The sequence below is a fragment of the Carcharhinus amblyrhynchos genome, chromosome 11, assembly GCF_965287045.1.
Source record: "Carcharhinus amblyrhynchos chromosome 11, sCarAmb.v2.hapA, whole genome shotgun sequence".
Classification (NCBI taxonomy): Eukaryota; Metazoa; Chordata; class Chondrichthyes; order Carcharhiniformes; family Carcharhinidae; genus Carcharhinus; species Carcharhinus amblyrhynchos.
This window is the reverse complement of record NC_137334.1, coordinates 73078037-73104748: the sequence shown is the minus strand read 5'-3', so window position 1 is coordinate 73104748 and position 26712 is coordinate 73078037. Positions and strand designations below refer to the sequence as shown.

Genomic DNA, 26712 nt, shown 5'->3' with positions numbered 1-26712 from the left:
GTGCAGCAGAAAACTATTTTACCATAATGCGCTGCCAGGTTTTGAGCAAAGAATTGCTGTAGGCAGACAGGCAGATCAACAGCTCTCTTAGGAGTTGGATTAAATGGATACTATAGTTTCTTAAAAAAAAAATCAGCAGCTTCTTCACAGGCATTTTTCAATCGATGAGACATCCATCCACGTCCACAGTTTAAATTCATCAGATTTTTCACAAGCCGCTTTCAATTGATGAGACACTTGCCCTCGTCCGCATCTGTGACTATGTGACTAATACCACAAAGAAGCAAGGCTGGACAGTGCCTTGATTGTATTTATATCAAACATAAATGGATGGAAAATGGACACAATAAATTAAATTTAATGCTAAATACTTTGAGCTACAATTGATAAAGTTTTACTAAAAGTGAACAAAGATTCAGTTTTAGTGTTTAAAATAAACTGTTGCCAATCAGCAATAATACTGATTTTGTGCATTACAGAGAAACAAGTAAATGAAGCAGAATTACATATCAAAAAAAAATTCTCTAACTATTGATTTATCAATTATGAACCGTCACTGCACATTATCCTAATTTATCTAATTGGAGCATCAATTCCATCCAGGACTGATTGGACTGAATGGCCTGTTCTCTACTGTAAATTCTACAAAACTCCCTTCAATTAAATTTCCGCCACAATATAACAATGCAAGGAACGGCACAAATGTTTATAGCAGTGGGAATTCCAAGCAGTGGGAAGGAATTAATAGAATCCCTACAATGCAGAAATAGGTCATGTAGCCCATCGAATTTGCACCAGTCACAATCCCTCCTAGATCTATCCCCATAACCCCATTTATTTACCCTGCTAACCCAACACTAAGGGGAAATTGAACATAGCCAATCAACCTAACATGCACACCTTTGGACCTTGGGAGGAAACCGGAGCATCCAGAGGAAACCCACACAGACACGGAGAGAATGTACAAACTCCACACAGGCAGACACCCAAGCCGAGAATGGAACCCAGGTCCATAGTGCTGTCAGACAGTACTAACCACTGTGCCACCATGCTGAGTTCTATTTAGAACCCTGATCAGATTTAATTCCGCATCATGCATGTTTGTTACAACAGATTCCCTGCCCAACAGGAATCCAAGATGATTGACAGACTCTCTATTGAATAGGAAACATTCTAGTAGAGGCTGGAATCCAGGAATAGGTTGGTTAAGATTACAAAGTTCGGGTTTGAGCAGGGGATAGGTACAGGGCAACATCTTTCTTGGGCATGTGACAGATTGATTTCAGTGTGCAGTACCTTTAAATTTTATTGGCATAGGCACACATCGTAAAAGGGCAGCTTGAGTGCAACAGTGCAGTTACCTCCATGCTATTGTTTAGAAGGAACATTTATACTGAATGGTTTAAACAGATGGAGGGCTTGGGGAGAGACCAGGGACAGAAAAATGTTGCAGCTGGTTGACAGGGTCAATGACCTCTTTGCAAGGTAGTCCATGATTGTGGAAATTGGTGATTGCTGGGAAGCCGGAGACTGTAGGGATTCATCATTGATCGTGACTGAATGATTATGGGGAAGTGACTGGTGATTTTGCATTTTTAAAAATTCTTTCACAGGATGTGGGTGTCCCTGGCTGGGCCACCTTTTATTGGCTATTCTTAATTGCCCTTGAGAAGGTGGTGGTGAACTACCTACTTGAATCACTGCAATCTATGTGGTGTAAGTACACCCACAGCGCTGTTAGGGAAGGAGGTCTTGGATTTTAACCCAGCAACAGTGAAGGAACAGTGATATATTTCCAACTCAAGTGTAGCTTGGAGAGAAGCTTGTCAGTGATGGTATTCCCATCGTATCTGCACCCTGTCCCTCTCGGTGGTCAAGGTCATGGATTTGGAAAATGCTTTCAAACGAGCCTGATAAATTATGAGGAGTTTTAATTCTTCTAAAATTTCCTGGGAATGTATTTTGGTAACACAATTAGAACTATCCAAAGTTTCTGATTTAAATTGGAGTATTGGATGGTTCCCAGTGCAGGGTAACTGCCTGTCAGAAGTTTGAACGTCCTGGACAATTCCTATGCAATCTTTATATGGGAACCTCTGGGATGGGGAGAGGGGAGATGGAGAGGAGTGGCAGGTGAATCTTCCAGGCTACTTTCTGGGTATGCCTTCACCCTCCACTCACCCACCCCACTCTCCACATAGGTTAGACTTCTGAGCCATGGTACCTATGATTGAAATTGAGCAAGTATCAGCATAAAATATCTTGAAATCCTGGACAATAGCTAACCCCTGGTAGATTGTCACTGAATTGAAACTGAAAAATATAAAAACCTCCAGTGGACAATATACAGAGACACTATGGTCTGGGGAGGCAGTACTGCTGCTGGTATGGCACCCATTCAAAGCCTAGTACCATTGCTGGATGCCAGGCTGCAGGTGAGGGATGGCATGAATGAGGGAGTCACATGGCTGTGGTCACGGGTGACAGGAACTGGGGGGTCTGGTTCCATAGGGCGCCGTCCCCTTACTGATGTTAAGTCCCTCATTCAGGTACTGCGTGCCTTTGAACCAGGGAATCCCCTGCGAGCCTGTAATAAAACCGCACTTGTTTTCCCATTGTGTTCCCACCTGGTCAGTCCCTCCTTTCTCACCACTGGAATAATAGCAGTGACAGCAGGATGAAGCCTTTACAAGAGCGTGAATTGCCCATTTAAGTGCTTCAACTAGCAATAGGGCAGGAACATCATCTGTGGGCCTTCCAGCCCTGGACTTAATTGAGTGAAGATAGATAGGGGACCCTGTCGCCTCCCTATCATCCTCCCTCCTGATTAAATGCCTCTCCTCCAACAAATTTGCCATATGGGAGGAGAGTAAATTCCACCCAGTGTGATATACTCTCACAAGTCATTCTCAAATTAGTGGACTACCAATCTCACCTTCACAATCAAAGACCAGAAAAGTGGTCAAAGGCTTCCCTATCAAAAGGGTGAAATCAGAAAAAAAAAATCAGCCTGCTCTGTTGTGAACATAGAGTTCCTGGAATACAATCAGAGAGTTTTGAGTGTATTAATTTTTATGCTGTTCAAAAAGTATTGGTTCAGATTTCCTCTGATAGTGCATGAACAGCATGGATACATTGATACATTCCAGTGATACATTCAATGCAAAGTATTTTGCTTTTAAGATAGGTATGGATTAGAATAACAGAATCACATAATCTTTACAGCGCAGAAGGAGGCCATTTGGCCCACCAAGTCTATACTGACTCTCTGAAAGAGCATTCTACCTAGCCCCACTCCCCTGCCTTATCTCCATAATCTCGCACATTCTTTATTTTTAGATAGCAATCCAATTCCCTTTTGAATGCCTCAACTGAACCTGCTTCCACCATCTCTTAAGAAATTTCTTCCAGACTCCAACAACCCTCTGGCTGAAAGAGCTTTTCTTCAAATTACGCTTATCCTTTTGCCAATTATTTTAAATCTGTGCCCCCCTAATTCCTGATGCTCTCTTGAGCAGGAAGAATGTTCACTATTTACCTTGTCCATTTCCCTCAGGATCTTTTGAGTCGCCTCAGTCTTCTTTTCTCCATGGAAAACAATTCCAACTTCTCCAATCCAATCTATCCTGATAGCTACTGTTCTGCATCCCTTGTGAATCTCCTCTGTACTCTGTCCAATGCCCGGACATGCTTCCTCAAGTATGGTGCCCAGGACTTCTAAAGTTTATTTATTTGTCACAAGTAGGCTTACATTAATTCTGCAGTGAAGTTACTGTGAAAATGCAGTACTCCAGATAAGACTTAACTCATGTCTTATGGTCAACATCACTTGCTTACTCTTGTACTCAATCCTCTCTTAATAAAGCCTAAGATACTGTATGATTTATTAACTACTCTCTCAACATGCCCTGCAATCTTCAATGACTAATGTACATATACACCAAGGTCCCCCGGTTCCCACATCTCCTCTGAAGTTCCTTCCTATATTTTAGACTGTATCTCCATATTCTTGCTGCCAAAATGAATTAGGTAATACAAATAGTGATTGGAAGTTTCCAGAGAATCTCCATTTTCAAAATTAATGATTGTGGGAATAAAAACCTTTGGGCTGAAGCAGATTGAGGGTCTAATTAATTCCTGGCTTCACATTTGAATCAAGGTAAAACTAATTTTATTAGATTAATATATTCATAAATGTACATTTTATACAGGTAGAAAATGTTAATTCTTAACATGTTGGAGGATCTGTGGTCAGGGACATTTAAGAGTCATTTAACATCTTGGAGTTTTGGAGTTTTCACATTGGATGCAATCAAAAAATAGTACCCAAAATTACACTGGTTACATTACAGCTCAAGTTTCTGATAAAATTAATTTGCATAATTACAAAGGTTAAACCTTTGAATCAGCACAATTGAGCAGCATAACAGAGCATAATTTCCTTTTTTTTAAATTCCACTTACACGTTCCTTGACATACATGAGTGATAACCTGCTGCGGTTTTATTAATACTGCGGAAAATGGATTTAACAACAACAATAAGCAACACTAATAGAATAATCCAACTTGTGAGTGATCTGATTATGAAAATGTTCTGATGTTAAGTGACGGGAAGCAGAAAATAGGGATGGATGCTTGTTTTTGATTTGATTTGATTTACTATTGTCACATGTATTAGTCTGCAGTGAAAAGTATTGTTTCTTGCACACCATACAGGCAAAGCATACCGTACACAGAGAAGGAAACGAGAGGGTGCAGAATGTAGTATTGCAGTCACAGCTAGGGTGTAGAGAAAGATCAACTTAATACAAAGTAGGTCCATTCAAATGTTTGATGGCAGCAGGGAAGAAGCTGCCATCAGATTGGAGGGAGCTAAACAGTCATACCCCACAGGGGTCAGTATTATGGACCACATCATTTTTTCACATAGATTAATCACATAAAACTGGGTTTAGAGGTATAATTTCAAAGCTTGTGAACGGTGCATAACTTGGGAATATAGTTAAGTGACGGGATAGCAGCAGACTTCAGGAGGGCATGGGCAGACTGGGCAGAGACACAAGTCGGTTACATTTCATCCAGACGAGTGTGAAGGCATACATTTGAGGAGGAAAAATGGGGTGAGGCGAAATAATCAAAAGTTCCAATTCAAAAAGCTTTTATATTCATATATACAAGTCTTCAAAGGTGGAGGGAAAATGTTGTCAAGAAAGCATGCGGATTCATTGGCTTTACAAAGAAAATTTGACATTTATAAGGTATATTTGAATGACACACAGTTGAAAGAAGAATTGTTAATGGAATTGGTTTTAAGAACTGCCTTTCAACAAGTCCCGATCAGTAAACACATTAGCATGTGATTTGAGTGCGACCAGAGAATACGTTTACAGTCAGCATCCAAATGCCACACAACCAATGCAGTAGCTGCAGCAGCAGGAAAAGTGGCTTAAAAGGCATGGAAATTGTGATTGCCATTGATTTCAATGAGGGGCAGTACTATGATAATTGCCTTCTAACTGGTTTTGATAAGGGTAATTAAGGAATGGTACAAAACAAAAACCCAGGAAAATACCAACTGAAATAATTAAAATTGTGAATCAATAACTTTCTAATGTTCACTTGCCTGTACATTTACTCAAGTTTTCCTAAACTGTAGTCGTCCTATTTGAAAGTTGCACCACTAGCCTCACACACTGCTCCATTCATCCTTGCCCTACCACATTTCCCATAGAAATCAACATCAACCACAACTCAAATCTCACATTCATACAGTCCATACATATCTAACACCACAAGAAGCTGCATTCACTCGTAACTCACAGCTTGGACAAACCAGCTGCCAGCTATTCAACTGTGGCAGGCGTATCACCCAAACACTTTGCACCACACTCACAGACACAATTCCCTCTCTCTTGCAGAAATAGATGGCCCATAATATTTGGCAACTGCAGTACTGGGAGGAAGGGCAGGCATGACTGATCCCCACCAAGGAGACAGTGTTGCACATAATTGCAATGGCCACTGAAACTGTTGTTAAATTCATTCTAACATTCGCACATCACCAGTTCAGACACTGATACCATGTGAAGCTTAGACAATAGCACAGTGAATGAAGTTCTATGCGGCGAGGCAATCACCATGAGTGGGTTACAGCCAGGCCAGAGGAAAGGATTATGTGTGTCTCAGTGCCCTAGTGGGCACAAATTCTGCTGTGGAGGACTCAGATGAGGGTTTTGATGAGTAGCATGTCGAGAAAGGCTGCATGGGCACAGAAATGTTGGATGCACTCGTTGTCTGACATTTGGGACAAAGCTTTGCACAGGTCACAGAGCTTTTGTTTTTCCAGTGTAAAAGTGTGGCCAACTCTGGAGACTTGTAAGTCCAACCATAATGCTGCGTCAGACAGTCCATATCAATTACAATTGCAACACAAGGTGAAGTGCCATAATGGCTGAGTGTTGCTGTAGAAACTTGGTCTGATGTCCTACAACCTCAGCTTGTTGGCTTAGTGCCTTGGAGACCCAAGTGGCTGCCATCATTGTGGTAGATACTGGTGCTCAAAGGAACCTTTTGGAATCTTACAGCAGTCCAGCAGTCTGTGCTCCAGTAGATTACCAACACCAGTGTATTCGTGGAACCTAATCCTTCTTTCCTCCCATCGGTAATATTCATGCTCTCGCTATCTTTACCCCATCACTCTGCCAGGGCCCCTGATTGATGCTTGTCAGTCAACAGCCCAGACTGCTATATGCATGATAAGGTGGTGCAGTTAAAAGCAGGGGCCTTCATGGCACAAAGCTGCTGGAGGGGACATTCTGCAAGGCCATCTGATATTTCCTCCACTGACAATTAGCAAATCCCTAGCAGCAGTGCTGTAGCCATTTGGTTAGCACTGTATACGATAACTTGGATAGAGGAAGGCACCCACAAGACACACAAGACTAAAATAAGAAAAAGAAAGGATGTGGTTTGCAAACGTACATTCGAACTAACACACAACAGGTTTTATTGAAAAGGATGTTCTCTGCTTTGTTCAGAATACAAACCGAAAGCAAAAGTGCAGCCTCTGCAAACATCATAATGACATCACTATCAAATTATCTGATCAGCTCTTAAAGTGACCTGCAACTCTTCTAAATATATAACAGCCACTCTTTGGCTCAATTCAATGGTTGAGAGGTCAATGGAGTAGTGGACTGGCACAGCATGAGCTGCCAGGATTGCAGGTGTTCATTAGCATTATGGTCTTTGTATGGTTGTACACCATATGTTACATGTGCGATTTCTGTACTTATCAATGGGTTCTCACAAAGCCCACTCAATAGCACATTATGCCTTGGAATGACTGTATCCTGACAAAGTCAAATGTCCACTTCTCTTGCTTTTTAATGTTTACAGAGAAGACAATGAAGTCCCTCCTCCTGATGTATAGCGCCTCTATCATCTCTTGTATGTAGCAATGGCAAATGAACTGTGAGATATTCCTTAATGTCACCTGTTCCAGTCTCAAGCATTGACTAAATGGTGAAAAATTCAAAGACAATGTCACATTAATAGCAACTGACAATCTATGCTGATCTTGAAAAATGACAGGTTGGGCATCAAATCAGCGTTGACTGGCATTGCAACCTTCATATTCTGCATACTTTCAAGGCATGCATGTAATACCTGTACTATTGCTTCAATAAAATGGTATTCAGTTTATGTCCAGACTAAAATGGGCAGAAACATATACCAGAATTATACATTTAGCATAACACAACGGGAAAGGAAATCGAGACATCTGATCCAAAATGATTTTGTGCAATGTTGAACATTAGTCTGTTAACACATATTAATCTGAAGTTCATGTGTGTTTGATAGAATTTCAAACAAAAATACAATTGTCGTAAAAATGAAGCATCCAATAATCAGAAAAAAAGGTTTGATGAATGATTTCCTGTCAAGAATGAAAGATGCTTACCTTGTCATATTTAGCAGCTGGATGCAGAAATGCTCATTAGTTTTAAGAGGGTTAATATATTTAGCTGTTGCATATTGATATCCCAATTATGTCTAATTGTATAAAAGCCATCACTCAAGGTAATAGTGCATAAACATATGAAAGTTATTAAGTATATCCCAACATGTAATAAAGTAGGTGTTAATTGGTAGCTGAGTTCTTCAGGGTATTGAGGTGGATAATCTGGCGAGAGATGGATCACTAGAAATTTTTTGCACATAATTCCATTTGCAGGCACATGCTGTGCAGCTTTCATGCTTGTCAAAACCATCTACAGTCTAATACCTTTTGCCATATGCGTTCCATAAAGGCATAAAAACATCATTAGAAAACAAAGTAAAATTTTATCAGGCTCTATTCCCAATTAAAAGTTACAAAGAGACATGACTCTGTGAGAAATCAGTGTGATTTAATATGACAACTGATGCAAATTGCTGTAGGAAGGTGTCTAGTTTTGCCTTTCACTTTTTAATACTGAAGGTCAAATTAAGCCAAGATGGCTAAGAAATCATTGCTAACTTTTATTTGCTGGCATCTCAGATGAGATATACCACTGCTGTAGACATCAATTTCATTTAAAATTTCATTTGGCCATTACATCTTCTACAATAAGCAATGAAGACTATTGAATTAGTTTTATTCAACTAGGCGAGCATAATGTTGTTGGATCCATCATAATTTGTTTCAATTAAAGCTATTCTGGAGGCGGTTTAAATTTGCTCAAAATCATGTCACTAACATGAATCATTGTAGCGTGAAGTTTCATTTTAAAGATATTTGAAACACACACTGACACCCCTCACCTTGGAAACTCGGGTGAATGCCATCATGAGATATTAAAAGCTTTATTTTCCACAGTTCCAGAAAGTTTACTAAATCTATATGTGCCAAGCAAATGCTATAAGTTGAATAGAAGGTGCCAACATGCTATTCCATTGTATTTAACAGAGACCTGAGGATGGCAACCACTTAAAAAAAAAGTTTGGTGACAACATTTAAGAAGAAAGTAATTGGCCTGGATCTTCTGTCGATCAACAACATTATTTGTTTACCTCTCTACTCAAACTTTTTCATCTCACAACACCGCTCTTCATTTCTAAGCCTAACTTCTCCAGAAATGCAGAGTGCAGCATCTATCAGAGAATTACATTGCAGCCCTGAGGATTGGGGTGAAGGCAGGACATGTCCCATCTTTACAGCATTAGCTGCTGACTAGTAAGTTTAAAGAGTCAGCATGAATTCATGGGGAGGTAAGGTGGGTAGATGAATGAGGAAAATGGGAAAGTAGGTAGGTGAAGTGATAGATGGATAGGGTGATGCATGGGTACGGGCAAGTAGGTGAGGTAGTAGGTGATGTGGATTGCAGGCATGTAGGAATGTGTATGAGTGAGGTGGCAGGTGGGAGGAATGGGAGGTTGGAGTGTGGCAGTTGGTAAGGTGGGTGAGGTGGGTAGATGGATTGTGGTAGTCAGATCTGGACAGGATGTAGTTGGATCTGGTCAGGAAGTCATGGGGGTCATTGGATCAGGTCAGTGGGGTGGGTGGTATGGCAGTCAGTGTGAGTGAATGAGGATTCAGTGTGTGATAGCTCATAAATTAGTTTATGTTTTAATCTGTCTAACGTTTCCTGAGTAACTATCCAGGTAAGTACTCCAGAACTGTCTGAAATCTTCAAGTCTTTTTCAGAGTGGGAGGCATTTGAGGAAGGTGATGTGGATTAGGGAAATTGTCCAAAGAGTGTTCAGACTTCTGGGAATTCCCACAAAGGTCATCATGTCAGGACTTCTATCTGGTCCTAACATGCAAGTTAGGTCATTCATTTGATTTCTAATGATCTGAGCAGAAGACATGGGCCTATATTTTCACAGTTGTATAAGTAATAAAAATATACAAACACAAAAAATAGGAGCAGAAGTTGACCATACAACACCTTGAGCCTGCTTTGGTATTCCATATTATCATGGCAGATTTCTTGCCTCACCTCTAATTTCCTACCCTCTCCTCAGTACCTTTGATCCTTGTGAGAATGCAATCCATAACTTGCTGGGGCAGAAAACTCCAAAGATTCGCAGTTCTCTGAGTGAAGAATTTCGCTCCCATCACAGTTCTATAATATAAGCGCCTTATCATGAGACTGTGCCCCCCATGTTCGAGAGTCTCCAGCTCGGGAAATCAATCTCTCAGTGTCTCCCCGATCAAGCCCCCTTCAAAATCTTCTATCTTTCAATGGGATCACCACTCATTATACTATTCTCCAAAGAAGATGGCTCAATGTAATCATCCTCTCATCATCTGAGAATCCTTTCATCCCATATTAACTGATATAATGAATCTTTGTTCTACCATCACCAACTGCAATGATAGCCTTCTTTAGATATGGAGACCAAAGCTGTGCACAGTACTCTAAGTCTGCTCTCATCAAAACACTAAACAGTTTTAGCAAGACTTTCTTATTTTTGTTTTTCAATCCCTTGACAATAAAGGTCAACATTTCATTTCCTTCCAAATTGATTGCTGTACCTGTGCATTAACCCACTGTGTTTCTTATACACATACACTTAAATTCCTCTGATTTAAAAACACATTAAAATGCTAAGAAGATTGATCTAGAAGCATCTGTGGATACAGTAATCGAATTAATGGGGCGGGGGAAATTTTTTTTAACTTTATGAATCGGGCAGAGTGAGATGAGGAACAGTGGCCGGAATTTTACCGCCTTGCCCACCCCAGAATTGGGGCAGGTGAGGCTTGCAGAATGGCATTCTCCATAGGCTTCTGGCAGGATCTTACGAGCTTTGTGCGGGCAAGGCGATAAAATTCCGGCAAGTTAGTCTGATTCAGGAGGTGTAGTCTGACCCTGAGGTTGTGAGAATAGTCTGATTCTGTAGTGGAACAGGTAAGGTGGATTGGAGACTGAGGTGGGATGCATCAGAGGCCTCGGCCTCAGTGGGGTATGGGTGTGGTGGGTGTAAGGCCATACTGGGGGATCGGAGAACTCAGAGGAGATTTGAGGCCATCTAGGGAGAAAAGTTTGGACTAGATAATCCATGTGTCCAGTTATATGAGGTTAAGAAGGGACTTTCACAGGAGTACTGAGCTTCAAAGTGATATCGCTGGCATCAGATCAGCATAACTGAAGATTGACCTGCTCTGTTCGACATTCACTAACTGCTGCACCACGTGGAGTCCAGCACCAGTGACCCCAAAAGTGGGTGAACCTGCCACCGATGCCACTTTGGGGGTCTAAGGGTTCTCGTATTATCTTAAAATCAAGTGAAACTAGCTCAGCATTTCACGACAGAAGTACTCAAACTAGATAAATGTGGGCCTCATGGGTAAAAACTGTCATTAAAACATAATATATTGTAAACTTAATTTTCTGTAACAGTAATAAGTCATCAATGTGCTTCTAGTTGCATAGTTACATAACCATTTGGGAATAATGGCCCACATCTGTCTCCAGGATAATCCGAGAGCAGACTACCCCCCGACACATGTTACGGAACGCCTTGGAAGTCTCAATGCACTGACTCCATAGGAATTTCCTGGTGAAATTGAACTTCTGATGGGCAATTCAGTTATTCCCTGCAACCCCCTAAAAAGGTTTCTAACTCTGAGTTATAATCGGAGACTTCAGACAGTGCTCATTTACCTATGAGGATATTACCCAAGAAACGTTAGACAGAAAAATTTAAGTCTGATTTCTCTGTGATGAGCTAACTGATCTCACCAAACCTTCCCTCAACCCCACAACTCCCCACAATCCCCTTCCTAATTCCCCCTATTCCGACAGCTCACCCCCAACTCCCCCAACCCTCCAACTACACCCCTAAAAGCTGACCTGTCAATACTCCATTTCCTTGCTCTTGTACTCTATGTCCTCATTAAGAAAGACCAGGGTACTATATGCTTTGCTAACTGTGCCCTTCACCTTTTCTGCCACCTTCAATGATCTATGCACATATATGCTTAGGCCCATCTGCTCCTGTACCTTCTTAAGAGTTTTACTTAGTTTATATTGTTTTGCACGTGTTTCCTACCAGAATGCAACACCTCACACTTCTCCACATTGAACTTCATCTGCCACTTATCTGCCCACTCCACTAATTTGCTTATGTCCTTTCAAATTTCTATACTATCCTCCTCACAGTTTACAATGCTTCCAAGTGTTGTCATTATCTGCAAACTTGGAAACTGTCCCCTGCACACCAAGATCTAGATCATTAAGTTTTATCATGAAAAGCAAGGGTCCCATTACCATCCCCTGGGGAAACACCACGACAAACCTTCCTCCAGCTCAAAAAATATCCATTGACTATTATTCTTTGCTTCTTATTTTTCAGCCGATTTTGTATCCACATTGCTACTGTCCATTTTATTCTATGAGCTATAAATATTCTTACAAGTCTGTTGTGTGCCATTGTATTGAATGCCGTTTGAAAGTTCATGTACATCATATCTACAGCATTACCCTCATTGACCCTTTCTGTTACCTCTTCAAATAATTCTAGCAAGTTAGTTAAACATGATTTCCCCTTTAGAAATTCATGGGGACTCTTCCGAATCAACCCACATTTTTCCTTGTAACCACTAATTTTATCTCAAATAACTGTTGCTAGAAGTTTGACGGCCACTGACGTTAAACTGACTAGTCTGTAATTGCTGAGGCTATCCTTAGAATCATTTTGGTGGAAGGATGTAACGTTTGCAATTTTCCAGTCATTCTCCTGAGTCCAGGGAAGATTAGAATTATGGCCAGCATTCCTGCAATTTCCATTCTTACTTTCTTCAATATCCTTGGATGCATCATATCTGGTCCTATTCTTTGTCAACTTTAAGTATTGATAGTCCACTCAACAATGCCTCATTGCCAATTTTGAACCCTTTTTTGGGACAGAATTTCCATGTCTCTCTCTATGTCCTGTGTAGCATTTACCTCGTTGGTAAAAACAGATGCAAAGTATTCATTCAAGACCATGCCTTTTGCCTCCATATGTAAATTCCCATTTTGTTCCCTAATCAGCACTACTCCTTTTATCACCCTTTTTTTGTTTATATGCCTACAGAAGACATTAAGATTCTCCTTTTTTGTTGGTCCCAGTCTTTTGTCATTATTCCTCTTTGCTTCTTTAAGGTGTTTTTTCACCTCCAATCGGAATTTCTGAAATTTAGATCCCAACTACCTGATGCTTGTCATAAACACATTTTTTTCCCGCTTAACTTAACTTCTATCTCCTTTCTCATCCAGGGGATTTGTTTTCCCTATCTTGTATCTCTGGATCTGTGTTCTATGTTCCCTCAACCTGTGCGTTTACCATCCTTTTAGAATTGTAAAAAACTCAATTAGATCACTCCATAATCTGTGGTGCTCTAATGAGAAAAGGCTCAGGTTTTCAAGTCCTTTGTAGCAATGGTACTCATAAGATACTTTGAGCATTTTTAATGATGCACTTAATTTGCAAGGTTTTACTTGCACAAAACAAAATTCTGTACATGACATATATTTCTCCATGTGGATTGGTCAATCCAACCACTAATTATGTAATATGTGTGTATTTGAGTTCAGATTGTTTAGTGTTGAATTTTTATATTGTTGAATGTTCACTTAAGATTAGAAAGGTAAAAATAACTCCAGGAATAAAAAAAAATGCTTCTGCAATTGTCAAAAATAACCAACTCTGTTTTTAATACGACCAGACATTGAAAAATGTTTGCAACTTATCTTTTAGCGCCTGAGCTATTGTGCATCAGATTGGAAGGAATAAGTCTCCTGCTTGAAACAGTTCCACGGATTGACTGATTCACATGTGGCAAGCCCATCACATTTAATGTCAGGACTAGATCTTAAAATATAAGCTTCGCCAAATCTGTTGCTACACAATAGACTAATCCTATAATCCTTACAACTAGTCTTAATGCGTTGCAATAGACTCTGTTCATGTGAAGACAACTTGTTTATCAAGAGGTTTTGCTGTTGTAGTAATCTATATTGGACTTTGATAGCGAGATGTGCTTTCTTTGCCATTTGGTCAAAAGGAATGAGAATCTAACAGCTAGTTAATAAAATGTTAATGAAAAGCAAACATTTAATCGATCATTAAACTAATTGACCTTTTTTTACTGAAAATAAAGGCATTTTTATGGCATATTTTCAGTCCAGTTAACATAATCTTAATGTTTTGATGTCCTAAACAATGTCAAGAAATAGAGATAATTTAGTTTGAAATCTGCTCTAGTTGCTGCAATTTAGTTAACTCTCTTGTGTGTCACAGCTGAGATGTGATGGCGGCTGGATTATTTTATGAAGTCATTTTTTTTCCCTGTGCTGTTAAATTTGGAAAATTGCTGAGCTAAAAATATGCTTCCAGTTGGTCATAGATACCTTGTAGCAGTTTCAAAGTAAGAATGGCCACAAGGATGGCTAACTTCGAGTGTGGTGGGGTTGGTAGGAACAGTTAGTCAAGGTAAGAAAACAAGTGACTCGAAGGACGTCAGTATTGTCCAAAAATGTGTCTATCTGACTAATATCCTTAGCCAAAGTCCTTACAGGACTTTGGGTTCATCTATATCACTTCAATTATCTCCAATGAGAGTGATCTGGGATAATGACCAGAATGTTATGGCCATTCACCCCAGCGGGATTTCCCTATCCTGCTGCAATGAATGGAGATTTGGCTGGGTGCCAAATTCTCTAACCTTGCTGCAGCAGCAGTGTGGCATAAATGGCTGATAAGATCACATCCATTATCTTTTACAGTGCAGAGAAGGGAGTGTTCACTGAGTCTGCAAGTTTAGTCATGTGCCGCAGAGTGTCAGGCACAACTCTGGGCACTAACATGAATATTCAATAAGGAGTGAATTCAAAAACAAACCATTGCTTCTTCCACAATAAAGAAATGCCCCTAACTCCCCTGGAAATATCAATGTGTGCCAGCCATGAGGCGTGCCAGTACATTTAGATCTCTGATTAAACTGGTTTCATAAATCATGATCATACACACATGAATAAAGTAAAAGAAATGTACTGAGAAACAATTACAAGTGGAATTCAAATTTGAAAATTACCCACGCCAAATTTGTACTCTCAATGAGTCTTATATTAATGGCAAAAGAGTTCAGTAAGAAAATTGTGGCCACTAAGAAAAACCTCCCTGTTTGTCCAGGAGGGTCTTCTATAGGTCCCCCTGTACCAGCTGATTGCAGGTTTCACCAGAAAACTCCCCTTGCCATGTGACAGAACATGCAGATGCGGAGAGGATGTTTCCTCTTGTGGGGAACTTACAACATAGATTTACAGCTTTAAAGTTTATTTATTAGTCACAAGTAAGGCTTACATTAACACTGCAATGAAGTTACCATGAAATTCCCCTAATTGCCACAGTCCAGCGACTGTTCGGGTCAATGCACCTAACCAGTATGTCTTTCAGTGGGTTTCCTCTGGAGCACCCAGAGGAAATCCACACAGACATGGGGAGAACATGCAAACTCCACACAGACAGTGACCCAAGCCAGGAATCGAACATGGGTCCCCAGTACTGTGAAGCAGCAATGCTAACCACTGCGCTACTGTGCCGCCCCGTGATAATGGGTGGCAGATTTAAAATGGAGATAAGGAGAAATTACTTAGCTCAAAGAGTTGAGTGTCAGTGGAACTCACTAGCCCAGACTATGGTGGATGCTGGGACTTTGAATAAATTTAAGGAGGAGGGGGACAGATTTTAATTAATAAGGGTTTGAAGGGCTGTGGTAAAGAGGCAGGAAAGTGGAGTTGATGTCAAGATGAGATCATCCATGATTGTTTTAAATGGCAGAGCAAGCTTGAGGAGCTAAAGTGCCTACTGCTATTTCTAGTTCTTTTGATTCTTATGATGTCCCCTGTGCATACCACTAATACTTTAGATTTTAATTATAATTGTGTGGGAACCAGCAAAAAGTAAGAGAGAGGGGAAATGATGCCCATTTCCCATTCTGTCATCAGGTTAAAATTCCCCTGACATGTGATAAGTCCTGTGTGTTATATTTATTGCCAGTACCAAGGCAACACATCAAGGGATGAAATCACCACGAGTCTCCAACACTAAACTTTTTCTAACAATTCAAACTCCAATTAAATTTGGATTAGAATTCAAGACACAAATGCAGCATTTCCTCCCATCATGGCCTAATCAAATCCCCCATTGCTCCTCAATATGCTACAAGCTACCGGACTAATGATGCTTCTCAACCAAAGATGTCGTGTTCTATGACCGAAAAGTTCTTCCTCTCCAAGATTGTGAAGATTCTGCATTTACTTGTCGTTTAATTTCCCCACTTACTATTACTATTCAGAAAAACATCACATCAACAAATATATGGTGTCACTAAGTTATTGTACAAGATTAACGAGAGATTATTAACAATCACCGTACAAAACTCATATGAAGCTTTTGAATTTATGGACAGATTTTAAGGCAGTTTATCCTAAATCTGTGTGAGTTTCAAATGATCGCCAAGAGCAATGAACTTATAACCACTCAGTTAATGTATTGGAGATCTTTGCAATAAAATTTCTCCCTTAACCAACTGAGGAAAGCTTAAAAATATAAAGTTTATTTACTGGCATCACAAGTAAGCTTACCTTAACATTGCAATAACGTTACTATGAAAATTGCCTCGTCACCACACTCCGCCGCCTGTTTGGATTCACTGATGGGGAATTTAGCATGGCCAGTGCACCTAACCAGCATGTCTTTCAGACTGTGGGAGGAAACTGGAGTGCCCGGAGGATATCTATGCAGCCCAGGGAGAAAGTGCAGACACTGCAGAGTCTGTGACCCAAGGCGGGAATTGAACTCGGGCTCCTGGCACTGTGAGGCAGCAGTACTAACCATTGTGCCATCATGCTGCCAGTACATTGGAGATAACATAGATGACAAGCGAGGTGGCACAGTGGTACAGTCATTAATACTGCTGTCTCAGAGCCCCAGGGACCCGGGTTTGATTCCCAGCTTGGATCACTGTTTGTGCAGAGTTTGCACGTTCTCCCTGTGTCTGTGTGGGTTTCTCCGAGTGCCCTGGTTTCCTCCCATAGTCCAAAAGACATGCTGATTAGGTGCTTTGACCTGATTAGGTGCCAGAGTGTGGTGACGAAGGGAATTTCACAGTAACTTCATTGCAGTGTGAATGTAAGCCTTACTTGTGATTAATAAATAAACTTTAACTTTTAACTTAACTTTGCAGGCAGACATGCATCGCAGTACATAATCTTCAGCATTATAATTGATGAAGATCAGAGAAAGTAGTTAACAATTACTTACTCACTATACTAAATCTAATTTACCTTTTCTTAGAGGTATTGACCATAATTTTTCACAATAAAATGCACTTAACACAAACCTTTCGTCAACTCTGCAAATATCATTATCTGAAAATGAACTGAATTTTGCAATCGAGTTTGCAAGGTAAGACCATTTTTACTTTTTATGGATGTGAACAGTTTTGGTTTCACTGTTGATGCATGGTATGTGGGAAATAAAGTGGATTTTACTGGACTGCAAGAAAATGTTTGGACAGTTTTTTTAAAAGAATGTTTAATGCTAGCCTCTTGGGTAACATTAGCATTTAAACAAAATTTGGGCACTACTAAATGGAGCTCCAAACATGCAAATACTTCTTAACTAAACAGTAGCATAGAGCCTTTAGCTTTTCCAGACCTAGACCACTTGAAGCAACTGTCTGTCTCGAGCCACCAGGTGCACTATCTTTGTGCCCACAAAAATCACTGCTGGTGAAAGCTTTCATACATAATTCTGATAGTAAAATGTCTCAGAACACCAGGTTAAAGTCCAACAGGCTTATTTGGAATCACGAGCTTTTGGAGCACTGCTCCACCAGCAGGTAAATGGAGTCCACCTCGCCTGATGAGGGAGCAGCGCTCCGAAAGCTCATGATCCCAAATAAACCTGTTGGACTATAACCTGGTGTTCTGCAACTCCTTACAGTGCCCATCTCAGTCCAATGCCGGCATTTCCACATTATAACTCTGATAGATACCTGAGTTTCAGGCTTGTTTTTCACTGTAACATGTTGCCTGGTTTATAGGCATAAAATATTCTTACTCTCACTTGAGAATTTTTTTTACATTAGCTTTCAAATATGATTTTGGCATGTTATGCTCCTGATCTTTCATTTGGACAGCTTATTTTTTACATTTCCTTTACAGTATCCGGGAGGGATGACAGAAGGTTCAATGATGTGACAACAAAGAATGATGGTATTCCAAAGACTACTAGACTGCTGTCTCACTGTTTCCTTGTGTAAGGTTGAGTGGTATCCATTCAGCTGAGTCGAACATTTAACTTTAATAAAGTTAACCAAAATTGAACAGTGAGCTTATGCTCTTTTTATTTCCTGTAAGGAACACAAGTGCTGAGGAGCATAAATGAATACCCTCTGTTTTTCATGATACTGAACTTCATTCTAACTGTGAGTCTGAAATATACTAATTGTAGGCTTAATATCATACTGTGCTACATCTGGGATTCCTACTTTTACATTATAGTTGGTAGATATGAACTACAGCAGTGAATATTACATTTACAGAACCACAACTACATAATTCTGCTGAAAACCTCCACAGTTTATGCTGGAATGACCTAATTGAGGTGAATGGCTAGATTTTCATTGTCGCCAAATGGAGGCGGGAAAAATGTCATTGAGCTGGGCAGCTGGCATTCTCACTTGCAATCCTACCTTCAGTCATTTTCTGTGCTCCATGCAGGGGACCACAGCAGGCCTTGAAGGAAGCAAATGACAACGTTGTGGTCTCACTGAGAGCTCGTCCCAAGTAAGTTTTTACTCATTTTCCTGAAAACCACCAAACTTTCACAGCTGTCGAGTTTTACACACAGCACATGGGGGCATGAACCAGAGAGACTTTGACACCATGGAGGGAGGAAGTGTTTAAAAGTTGCATGAGATGGTTTGTCATCTTTACATTGAATGTTATACTATGAGTCGTATATATATTCATTTAGATAAATTATGGTAGTGCTGGGATTGGAAGACGTAAAAACCCCCTAAAAAAATGTGCTTGCCACATTGTTACTTCCACCAACTGGCAAGCTGTCAAGTAAAAGATCAACATTGTATATGTGAAGCATTCAGATGAGTTTGAAAAGTTTAAAAAATGCATTACATTTTACACCATTGAAATGGTAGCCTAGTGTGATAACAACATGTAAATGTTTAATCTTTTCTCATTACTTTTATGCATTCAGTCCAGACATCTGTTGAGCTAGTAGTTCTGAAGTCTGTTTACTGCCCATCTTACACTGTTGCAAGTCTTAAATTCTATTTGTTACAAGCATAGTCTCCCTTTGGTCTCATATTATAATGCTTATAATAACAACCGATTTATATAGCTGTTAGAAAGTAGAAAGGGGAATAATATGTTTTACCTGTGATTTATTATGTTTTAGAAACTTAACGCATGCAACTATGCTATGTGAGACAGTAATGCAGGCAGTTGGTCTCTGTGAGTACAGAAGCTAGCTGTGTTTTATAACTTTAAACATAATTTTCCAATTTGGTTATGCGCGCATTGTGGAACTCTCTTTATTACCATTCATTAACTGGGAAAGAAATATGCAACTGGGAAATAAAAGTGATATTATTGACAAGACTACAGTAATTTGTAAATCCTAATCTACAGGCAGGCAGCCAGGACTAGCTAAAGCACAAATACAATCTTCCACATGTTAAGCTCTTGAAAATAAAATAAAGGTTTGGAATCCAAATAAAGTAAAGGCAGGTGAAGTTCTGATGTGGCCAATTATCAGAACTCAGTTCTAATGTTTTGTTTTGATAGGATTCTCTCTCATGATACAATTTAAAAATCAATTGAAAATAATTTAATCAGCATGTTCCCTTGAGGTAACAGATCTTTGTTTTTCCTACCCTGGGCGCACATCAGATGTGGCTCGGAGTACATTTGTCTTGCAGATGTGAAATGCATCGCCTGTTGGGATTATTGCCGCTACATGTTGCAAATTGATTGTTTCACAATTTAACACAGTTAACATAATTTATCCAGGGTTAGATTCTGATGAAAGGAACTGGACCCAATAAAGTTATATTGATTCCCAGTGACTATTTCTTTTATATAAAAGTAGCTGCAATCCTTTATCATGGACCAGATGATGTGGTCCAAATAAGAGTCTGGTCTATGGCGTTCACTGTTATTGAAGTGTAAATAGCTTCCAGCAACTTCCGATAAGGTTCTAGTCAGACCACAAATCAAGTGGTGTGTCCAGTCTGGTAACCACATTTTAGGAAGTGTGTGATAATAAGAACATAAGAACTAGGAGCAGGAGTAGGCCATCTGGTGCCTTGAGCCTGCTCTGTCATTCAATAAGATCATGGCCGAACTTCTCGTGGACTCAGCTCCACTTAGCCGCCTGCTCACCATAACCTTTAATTCCTTTAATGTTCAAAAATTTATCTATCCTTGCCTTAAAAAAACATTCAATGAGGTAGCCTCAACCTCTTCACTGGGCAGGGAATTCCACAGATTCACAATCTTGCGTGAAGAAGTTCCTCCTTACCTCAGTCCTGAATCTGCTTCCCCTTATTTTGAGGCTATGCCCCCTAGTTCTAGTTTCACCTGCCAGTGGAAACAACTTTCCAGCTTCTATCTCATCTATTCCCTTCATAATCTTATACGTTTCCAAAAAAATTCCCCTCATTTTCTGAATCCCAGTGAGTACAGCCCTAGTCTACTCACTACTCAGTCTCTCCTCAGAAGCCAACTCTCTCAACTCTGGAATCAACCTAGCGAATGTCCTCTGCACCCCCTCCAGTGCCAGTATATCCATTCTCAAATAAGGAGACCAAAACTGTACACGGTACTCCAGATTGGACCTCACCAACACCTATACGGCTGCAACATAACCTCATTGCTTTTGAATTCCGTCCCTCTAGCAATAAAGGACAACATTTCATTTGCCTTCTTAATTACCTCCTGCACATGCAAACCAACTCCTTGAGGTAGCCTTTGAGAGGGTGCAGAAGGGATTTATCATGAAGGATCCAGGGATGACAGTATTAGGTTTATGTTGGAGTAGCAAGTGTTGTTCTCCAGCACTGGAAACCTCTGATCTCGTCCACGGCTGGGATCCTTTGGTGCCATTGCAGTGAATGGAGTTTTGGCTGAATGCTGACAGCAGGGGTGGGGTGACCCATATCAGAGAATCCCACCTGAGATCTTCTGACACTGTCGAAAGAAAGCAGGTGGTGGCGGGGCGGGGAGGTGGGGGGGAGATGTGCTATTATTCTTGAGGGTTGGGCCTAAAGACTCCACAATTTTCAGGGCATCTGTCTTTAAGGGACCCCAATCTCAAAGTGAAGTCAAAGCCCTCCTACCCCCCCCATTGACATCAGGGCCCCTGACAGACAAAGAGAAGATCCTCCAACCCATGACCACAGAAGGACAACCTCTTCCAAATCACTCAATGGGAGGCCCAGCTCCTGCCCCTGCTTCTTTGTTGCACATCCAGCCCCAACCCCAACTCTGGCAGTGCCAATCCACAGTGGAGACCTGTGAGAAACCATGCGATGTAGGCACAATAGCACAAATACCACCATCATATCTGGATGCCATACTAAAAAGGCATCCAACATCCAATTAAACCACCATTGAAGAAAGAACATTCACCTCCTGCAAGGGAAGGTGGAATTTCAGGAACACCCTGAGGTTGGAAGATGGACCTCCTCAATGACGCTGAATCTATGACATCCACCTGTAGATGTTTGGCCCATTGGGGGACGTGGGGGTTCCTAAATTCACTACTTCTGGAAGGTGAACGTCTGTCTACTTTAAGAATTTTCCCTGGCAATAAATGTGACTGAATGTAGGTTATAACTGCGATTTAGTGATGGCAACTTTATGTTCCACTGGACTTTCAATATGGCCTGGATTGACACTTACTTGACCCACCAAGAGTGGGGGTGATAATGTGCAGGGAACTTGAAAAGTGGGATTGCTTCACGTGGAATTTTAACCATTCATAGGTTAATTCAAAATGTTGCATAGCCATGAACTTCACAAATTTATTCACACAATTAAGATGCCAAACCATCTCCTTGGAGGGACTTGTTTAGCCATCTGGCCCCTCCTCGACCCTCAGGCAAAACTCTGATTGGGAAAGTGACACAAATTTGATCAGCAATACCAATTCTTAAAACTTTAGTGGGAACACTTGCACCAAACTCATCATTTCATATGGCAATACCTCCCTTTCAAACATCTTAAGACATATTTATTTAAGATAAAGATCTTAAGATATGTTTTTCAGCTATGCCAACTTTTCTGAAACTTTTGTTCTATTTTGTTAGCTTTCTTTCTGACTGGTATTTAAGTATGAAGTGCAGAGAACAATTATGAGCTACAGTTTCTAACTGCAAGAAATCAGTGTAATCAGAATGTAATAAAATGCACTGGGAGCAGCCAAACATAAGTGTTGTGGGGCTCGACATCCCCGAAAGTAATCAGTTCATAATAACATGCAATATTATATGTGGAGGGTATTCCCTACAGAAGCATTAATATATACATTTGCCAAAAAAAATGTAGCCTTGACAATTCCAAATTTTAGTCACAATATAGAAATAACATGGACAGCAATGGCTTCTACTGACCAAATCTATGGGTTATTGCATTTTGCGAGATTATGTTATCATCTGACTCCCACAACAGAATGGACAACATTGTGGCACAGTGATTAGCACTGCTGCCTCTCAGTTTCAGAGACCTGGGTTTGAATACTGGTTTTGGCCACTACCTATGCGGAGTTTGTATCTGCATGGGTTTCCTCCAGGTGCTCTGGTTTTCTCATACAGTCCAAAGATATGAGATTTAGGTGCATTGGCCGAGCTGAATTGCCCCTTACTGTGCTGGGATGTGTAGGTTAGATGGATTAGCAGGGTAAATACGTGAGGTTACAGCGATAAGGCCTCGGTGGGATTGTTGTCGGTGCAGACTTGATGGACTGAATGGCCTCCTTCTGCACTGTAGGGATTCTATGAACAATTGTGTTTAACCTGGCACTGCCAGATAATGGGGTACCAGAAGAAATCCCCATCATTTTCTGCACAGTCATTTTGTGTTGAATGCCTTCTCCAGTGATCTTAAATATAGAAATTCCAAGTTTCATTAAGAATGTGTAATAAAATGGCTCATTGCTTAAAGTTCCAAGCAATATTCCCTACCTACAGTTAATAATTGAAGTGCTTCAAGTGGGCCGTCATCAATTTTATCTGCAGTTTTATTATTGCCCATTTATTTGGATAAAATTCAGAGACTTTTTCAAAGAGACATTTCACCTGGTCTTTAACAAAATTAATATCTAAAGTAATTTTCCAGCAACACCTTCACAGTGGAACAAAGTACAGCATTATCTACTCACCGGTAATTTGATGGGGCTGGAATCAGTGAGAACCATCGACTTTGTTTGACTGAGCCGGTCACAGTTAGCGGCCCCACTCTTCACTCTCCGCTGCACCGCAGCAGGACTGAAGTTGGGCGAGGGAAGATGTTCAGTGGTGGACGCCGACTGGGCATTGGTTTTCGGTTGAGTTGTCGGCCCATCCTTTGAAAAGAAGTAAGGAAATCGTGTGAAGAAGCTGCAACTAATCCATGGGTAAACATTGCTCATCTAAATACCTATAATATATCAGAGTGCTAAATTCCAATTCGACTCTTACCAATTTTTACAGATGCACAATAGAAAGCATTCGTTCTGGTTGTATCACAGTTTGGCGTGGCTTCTGCTCTGCCCAAGACCGCAAGAAACTACAAAGGGTTGTGAACATAGCCCAGTCCCTCACGCAAACCAGCCTCCAGCCCATTGTCTCCGTCTACACTTCCTGCTGCCTCAGAAAAGAAACCAGCATAACAAGGGCCTCATGCACCCTGGACATACTCTCTTCCATCTTCTTCCATTGGGAAAAGGATACAAAACTGTGAGACCACCTACCAACCGACTCAAGAACAGCATTTTCCCTGCTGCCATCAGACTTTTGAATGGATCTACCATGCATTAAGCTGATTTTCTCTACACTCTAGCTATGACTCTAACAAAATATTCTGCACCTCCCCTTTCCTTCTCCTCTATGTACTCTATGAACCGCATGCTTTGTCTGTATAGCACACAAGAAACAATACTTTGCACTGTGTACCAAAACAATTATATCAATTTCCCTTTGACTCCTTTCAATTTGACCAACATGTCAGAATTTATATAGCACAGCAAATTTGTTAACCACTTCACTGAATATTAGCAGGATGAAAATTTTCATTAGTTTCAGAATTCTTGTTCAAATTCTGCTTCAATTCAAAATATAATTGGGACAGATTTTGCTCTTCCTGCAACTGGAACTATTGGATTGCTGAGTGTTCTGGATGAGGGAAATCCACGTAATGAGGAGCAGAAATCGCTAACCATACTGGGTACTTCATTGACTGTGTCACCATTAGTCGGAAAACAGAAGGTTGGCAAATCGGGAAGGCTCATTGGGAAGTGCTCCTGCACCACCCTCCCTCCCCCCAACAATCTTCCAATTTCCTTGTATCCATTACTCCCAAGCAATCCATTAACCTCAGATGCAGTGACTGGAAAATCTGATGCAATGTGTTTAAAACTAAAACCTGGTGCCAAAAATGGCAGTAGTCATTGCCAATCTTCCTGATAATAGGTGAAACTGCCAATACAATGCAAATTTTCCAAATTGCTTTGCTCTTGCACAGCCCCATTGTGACAGGGATTTCCTCCCATGGGCGGTTCGTACTGCCAGCAGCACCACAAGTCCCTTGACAGGACCTGATGTTTGCAGAAGGGGTGGAAGAATGAGGCACTGCCACAAACCTGTCAAATTTTTATACGTTCGGTCTTTGGTTCAGAGAAGCACACTTGCGACTGAATCAGGAAGTCAAGGGTTCAAATCCTAACACTTGAGTGGCAGCCCAGCATAAACGAGGCTGTCACTCAAGTGTTAAAGGAATCTGCACTGTCAGAGGTGCCATTTTTCTGATGAAACATTCAAGCAGGATTAAAACAGTCCTCTGAAATGGGACGTAAAAGATCTTGTTGCACTATTTAAAGAACAAAATGGTAACTCACCACCTGTCTCAGGTTAATATTTATCCCTCAATCTGGCATGTGCCTCTTTGAGGTTCGTGGATCCTTACAGGGGAGATTGGCTGTTGTGCTTTGCAATATTAAAATATTAACTACACTTCAAAGTTCATTGACTGTGAAACACTTTGTGACCTCCTGAAATTGTGTGCAAAAGACAGAAAGTAATCAAAAAGAATTGTTAGCTTTTAAATAGGGTAATAGTTCTTAAGCCCTTTGCTGGAAGACTGCCAGATAATAATATAAAAAACTTCAGTTGTTTAGAAGCTACTTTCAGTTAAAAAATATTGTGAATTGCTTATTGAATGCAATTTGCCCAGTCATAAACAGAAGGCACAGTGGCACACTTGTTAGCACGGATGCCTCATAGCGTGAAGAAGCTGGGTTTGATTTCCTGCTTGGGTTACTGTCTGTATGGAGTCTGCATGGGTTTTCTACAGGTACTCCAACATCGTCCCATAGTCCGAAAGCTGTGCTGGTTAGGTGCATTAGCAATGCTAAATTCTCCCTCAGTGTACCTGAACATGCTCCAGAGTCTGGCGACTAGGGGATTTTCAGGAACTTCATTGCAGTGTTAATGTAAGTCCCCATTTTAAGTTACCTCATTCAGTGCTATTATGCTTTTAACATAAGGGGCGGGATTTTACAGCCACACTCATCGTAGAACCGTAAAATTCCACCCAAGGTCAAAGGGTCTGATTCCGGTCAACGGATGGCATGAAGTGGAATGGTTAGGCGCTGAACAAAGAGAGTTCTGTTTTTGCTCCATGCCAGAGTCCAGGTAGCTTTACGTGACCCGATAGGTATGATTTTAGTGCCAGTGTAAGAAGAGGCATTTGATTGCTCTCAAAGCAACAGTGACCTTTTTGTAAAATTCTGCAAAATATTTTTGTGTGAAGCTTATCTATATTACCGGCATTCCATATGTGGCCTGCACTTGTCTCTTCTGTAGCCCACCTGCTGGCCCCCACATACTTGCTGACTCCTTCCTGCTCAGCATTTCTCTTCCCAAACCTCTTGCTCACTGACCTTCCCAGTTGATCTCCATCTTGTCTTTTCACTGCTTTCCTCCCTAACCCTCACACTCTTAGCTCCTCCCATTCCTTCACTTGCTTCTTTTTCTCCTGCCACTTCTTTCCTGAACTGTGGCTCACAGCAAGGGTATCTGAGAATGAAGCTGCAAGTGGAAAGGAAGTGGGAAATGTCGAGTGGGTGATGCAAAGAGTCAAAGGGCTGGGGGGCAGAAAAGGTAGTGAGCAGGTGGTTTGAATATTTCTCTTTTTTTCGGTTACAAATATAGGAATTGGGAACATACAGTATTTAAACTTGCAGGAAATAATACTGAAACGCGGTTTCTTTTTCTGACGATAAGTATCCATCAAAACCTAGCAGTTTTTTTATTCATTCATGGACATTAGCATCGCTGGCTGGCCAGCATGTACTTATTACTCATTCTTCATTGCTCGAGGGCAGTTGAGAATCAATCACATTGATGTGGCTCTGGAGTCACACGTAGGCCAGACCAGATAAGGACAACAA

The 26712-nt window shown here is 40.7% G+C and overlaps 1 protein-coding gene across 1 annotated transcript in view; it reads right to left on the bottom strand.

Annotated features, from left to right (window-relative positions):
• Positions 1–26712, bottom strand: part of arhgap15 (Rho GTPase activating protein 15) — a 686224-nt gene that overhangs the window by 565262 nt on the left and 94250 nt on the right. Inside the window, exon 3 of the mRNA XM_080199371.1 lies at positions 23446–23628. Coding sequence (XP_080055497.1) covers positions 23446–23628 — 183 coding nt within the window. The remainder of the gene's footprint in view (positions 1–23445; positions 23629–26712) is intronic.